Raw genomic sequence first — 4,037 nt, forward strand, 5'->3', positions numbered from 1 at the left:
GGGGCTGGGTGCTCCGCCACTGCCGCTGGGCTCAGATGACTTTGGGGTCTTTCCTTTCGCCCAGCAGCCAGTATGTCCGCATCTTCCCCTTGCCCTGGCGGGTGGAGGGGAGTGGTGAGACCTTCCCTGCCCCCAGCGCTGCTCCTTGGGTACCATCCCCAGCACCGAGGGCCACAAGAGGTCCCAGCCCTGACCCACCCACCCATCACAGGCCCCTGCGGCAGGAAGGGCTGGCACCCCACCGAGGTCCCCACGCCCTCACCTTCATCTCCACATCCCCACGCAACTCCAGCTCAAAGCAGCCAAACTCATCCAGGACTTCCTTGGTGGTGGAGGAGACATGGATCTTCAGGGCTGGGTGGTACAGAGGGACAAAAGGGACATGTCTGGGTCCGGGAGTGCGGCACGACCCCTGGCACTGGAGCCCAGCTGCCAGCCCCAGGGCTCACCCTGGCCGTTGGACTCCATGCGGGATGCGGTGTTCACCGTGTCCCCGAAGAGGCAGTACCGCGGCATCTTCAGACCCACGACGCCGGCGCACACAGGACCTGTGGGCAGAGAGATGCCCGGGGCTGCTGCAGGGTGGGTGGGCGAGCACCCCCCACCCACGGTGCCAGCCGGCGCGGGGGCTCACCGGTGTGTACGCCGATGCGCAGGTGGAGCTGGTCGTTGGGCCGGTGCCGGATCTTGAAGGTTTTGACGGCCTCGAGCAGGGCCAGGGCCATGCGGACAATCTCGCGGGCGTGCAGCTTCCCGTTGCGCACCGGCAGCCCTGACACCACCATGTAGGCATCCCCGATGGTCTCCACCTGAGGGGTCAGGGGGAGCGGGTACACCCCTGGCTCCCAGCTGCCCGCCTCACTTCGGGGGGGCTGCGCGTGCTCACCTGCCCGCCTCACCTTGTAGACGTCGAAGTTGTCGATGATGGCATCGAAGCAAGTGTAGAGATCGTCCGGGGATGGCCCGCCAGGGTATAAGCCCCCCCGCCAGCCCCACAGAGGGACTGCCCCCCAAACCCTGCTCTCACCTGCATGGGGGTGCTCTCTGCTGAGAGAGCGGTGAAGCCCACGATGTCGCTGAAGTAGATGGTGACGCTGTCGAAAGCCTCAGCCTGCACCGTCTCCCCGCGCTTCAGCTGCTCCGCCACGGAGCTGGCAAGGACAGGGGGGATGGTGGTGGGCTCCCACCCCACACCCCCTTTTCCCCCCCACATTCCTTGCCCTACGTCAGCATGGATGGCTGGTGAGGGACCCCACGCTTGCATGGCAGCGAGTGCACGCTGACCCCATGCCAACCCCCAGACCCACATGCTCCCGTCTCCCCCAGCTCACTGGGGCAGGATCTGGTAGAGAAGGTTCTCTGCCTTGCGCTTCTCCTCCAGGTAGGCCTGCGTCCGCTCCTCCACCAGCTTCTCCAGGTTGTTGGCGTACTGCTCCATGCGTGACAGCAGGTTGTCCAGGATGCTGGTGCTGCCCTCCCTGCCGGGGTGCAGGCAGCTGGCACCGCGGGCAGGCAGAGGTGCCCCCCAGCCACCGTCCCCATGGCTGTCCCCAGGACCCAGGGCCACCTTCACCGCTCGCCAGCCACCCACTTATTGAATCTACGGATGAAGATCTTGATCTGGCTGAAGTCGGGGCGCTCAGCCGGCTCCTGTGCCCAGCAGCGCTCCATCAGCACGGCCAGCTCCTCGCTGTGCACCCCGATGTCGATGGAGGGGCGGAAGAAGGGCTTCTGGCTGTTCCGCACCTTCTGCACAATCTCTGCCAGGGGGTGGCCGACAGTGAGCACCGCACCTCCCCGGCGGGGACGGGACCACCCCACGCCTGCCCCCCCCACCCTCACCTTTGGGGCTCAGGTCCATGCCCTCAATGTAGAAGGGGCCGTTGCGCAGGGCGACCTCCTGCACGATGATGCCGAAGCTGTAGACATCAGCTTTCTGCATGCCCGGGGTGGGCAGGTGCCCCTTCTGTAGCAGCTCTGGGGCTGTCCACAGCTTCTCTGGTGGGACACGGCCATGGGGTGGTGAGGCGGGGCCACCCCATCCCCCCGGTCCCCGGCAGTGGGCACTCACTGGCATAGAGGGCGTGGGTGTCCTCGCTGTCGCAGGGTGAGCGGAAGCTGGCCAGCCCGTAGTCGGTGATCTTCAGGACGAAGCGGCTGTCCACCACACAGTTGGATGACTTGAGGCTGCCGTGGTGGCCGATGATGCTGTTGTGCAGGAAGGCCATTCCCTGGGACAGACAGACGTAGTGAAGCTGGCATCCCTCAGGCACCTCCCCCAGCCCCTCAGGCCCCTCGCTTGGGTACCTTGACGATGTCATTGATGAGGGAGTAGCGAAACATCCAGTCCAGGTTGATGCTCTCGTTCTCCAGGACGTCCTGGGGCAGCACATGGAGTGGACCCCGCCAAGCCCCCAGGGGACAGTGGCACCAGCCCAGCCTCACCAAGTACCCAACTGCGGGGGGGGGGGGGGACGGGGGACGACGACGCTCCATGGCACCCACCCCTTCCCCTCCACTGGCCTCTGTCACTCGGGCAGCTCTGCTGCGAGTCTTGTGGGGCTTGGGTGGCCACCAGCATCTTACAGCCCTATCCTCAACGCCCAGCCCAGCTGGGTCACCTGGAGTGTCTAACTGTCACCCTGCTGCCCCCAACCTCCCCTACCTGCAGGCTGCCCCGCGGGCAGTACTCGGTGATGATGCAGATGTTGGGGGGGTCGATGCACGCCCCGATGAAGCGGGTCAGGTGGTTGAACTGGATGTCCCGCATCTGGAGGTAGAAGCAGAGTGGGGGGGATGCACTGCTGCTCCCACCAGCTCCCTCCACCACCGTGACTGACCCCTGCACCCCCAGGCAGGGTGCCCACCCCTGCTCAGACCCCAAACCTACGTGTTTCAGCTCGAACAGCACCGGGCCACACACTCCCAGCCTGGTCCCACGCAGCCTCGGCCATGTCTCCTGCTGGCCCATCTGGCTCCACTCATCCCAGCTCGATGTCCTTCTTAATGACACAGCATCTCAGGATCCATTAAGAAGCATGGCAGAGCGGCTGGCTCCGGGATCGATACACCCCGTTCATCAATTATGAAAGAGCATCAGGCTGCCCTTGCTCTCCAGCTGCCTCCGTAAGCCCCTCCATTTCCTCCCGCTCCTGATATAGCCGCTCTCCTGGGGCACTCACACGGCACCAAATTGATTTATCCTTCCATCAGCAGGGTGGGGCCGTCCCCAGCCCCATTCCCGGGCACAGCGGGGACAGACACAGCCAGGTCACCCAGGTGTCAGGCTGGGGGGCTCTGCCTGAGCATGGCAGGGCCCTGGGCAGACTTGGGGAGGGGAGAAAGGTGCCAGCATCCCACAGGGTAGGGGTGCAGCCAAGGGGGAGCACCCCAACAGGGCTGGGGAGTTTTGGGGGGGAAAGGCTCAACTCCCCATGTGCAACACTAACCTTGAAGTGGCCGGTGTTGGCGAAGATCTGGTACTTGCCGTGGGTGGTCATCAGGGAGCCATAGCTGGAGCCACGCTATGGGGAAGGAGGGGGTTAGGGATGGGGACCCCAGGGTGGGGGGTGACAGGCACCAAGGGAACAGGGCAGGGACACCCAGGGGTGTGCAGGGGATGGTGCAGGACAAGCTCTGCATGCTCCATAAGGAGGGTGAAGCCTATAGGGTGAGGTATGGTGTGCTGCAGGGGATGCAGGGGGGTGTAGGGGATGGATAAGGCATGGCTGTGTAGGGGATGGAGGGCCAGATAGGGGCCTGATGAGGTACGGTGCTCTGTAGGGGATTCGGGGCTGCGTAGGGGATGGATCAAGCGTGGCTCTGCAGGGGATGGAGGGTCACGCAGGGGAGGGATGAAGCGTGGCTCTGTAGGGGAGGGAGAGCTACAGAGAGAGGCTGTGTAGGGGATGGATGCAATGGGGCTGTGACTCTTTAGGGGACAGGAGGGCATGCAGGGGACCAACAAGTGAGGAGCATCGTGCAGGGAGGGAGAGCAGCGGCAGGGGCAGGAGGAGGGTGGTGCCCCAGGACCGGCA

At 64.7% G+C, this 4,037-nt stretch overlaps 1 protein-coding gene across 1 annotated transcript in view; it reads right to left on the reverse strand.

The window, feature by feature from the left end:
- Positions 1-31: 31 nt before the first annotated feature.
- Positions 32-4,037, reverse strand: part of NPR2 (natriuretic peptide receptor 2) — a 5,563-nt gene continuing 1,557 nt past the window's right edge. The window contains exons 6-20 of the mRNA XM_035902738.1: positions 3,749-3,867; positions 3,430-3,524; positions 2,891-2,945; positions 2,666-2,770; positions 2,308-2,379; positions 2,072-2,231; positions 1,843-1,998; positions 1,592-1,760; positions 1,332-1,478; positions 1,014-1,151; positions 900-954; positions 635-809; positions 450-548; positions 263-354; positions 32-94 (exon numbers count right to left, since the gene is read on the reverse strand). Coding sequence (XP_035758631.1) covers positions 32-94; positions 263-354; positions 450-548; positions 635-809; positions 900-954; positions 1,014-1,151; positions 1,332-1,478; positions 1,592-1,760; positions 1,843-1,998; positions 2,072-2,231; positions 2,308-2,379; positions 2,666-2,770; positions 2,891-2,945; positions 3,430-3,524; positions 3,749-3,867 — 1,700 coding nt within the window. The remainder of the gene's footprint in view (positions 95-262; positions 355-449; positions 549-634; positions 810-899; positions 955-1,013; positions 1,152-1,331; positions 1,479-1,591; positions 1,761-1,842; positions 1,999-2,071; positions 2,232-2,307; positions 2,380-2,665; positions 2,771-2,890; positions 2,946-3,429; positions 3,525-3,748; positions 3,868-4,037) is intronic.

This window comes from Egretta garzetta, unplaced genomic scaffold, assembly GCF_000687185.1.
Source record: "Egretta garzetta isolate BGI_Z169 unplaced genomic scaffold, ASM68718v1 scaffold59, whole genome shotgun sequence".
Classification (NCBI taxonomy): domain Eukaryota; kingdom Metazoa; phylum Chordata; class Aves; order Pelecaniformes; family Ardeidae; genus Egretta; species Egretta garzetta.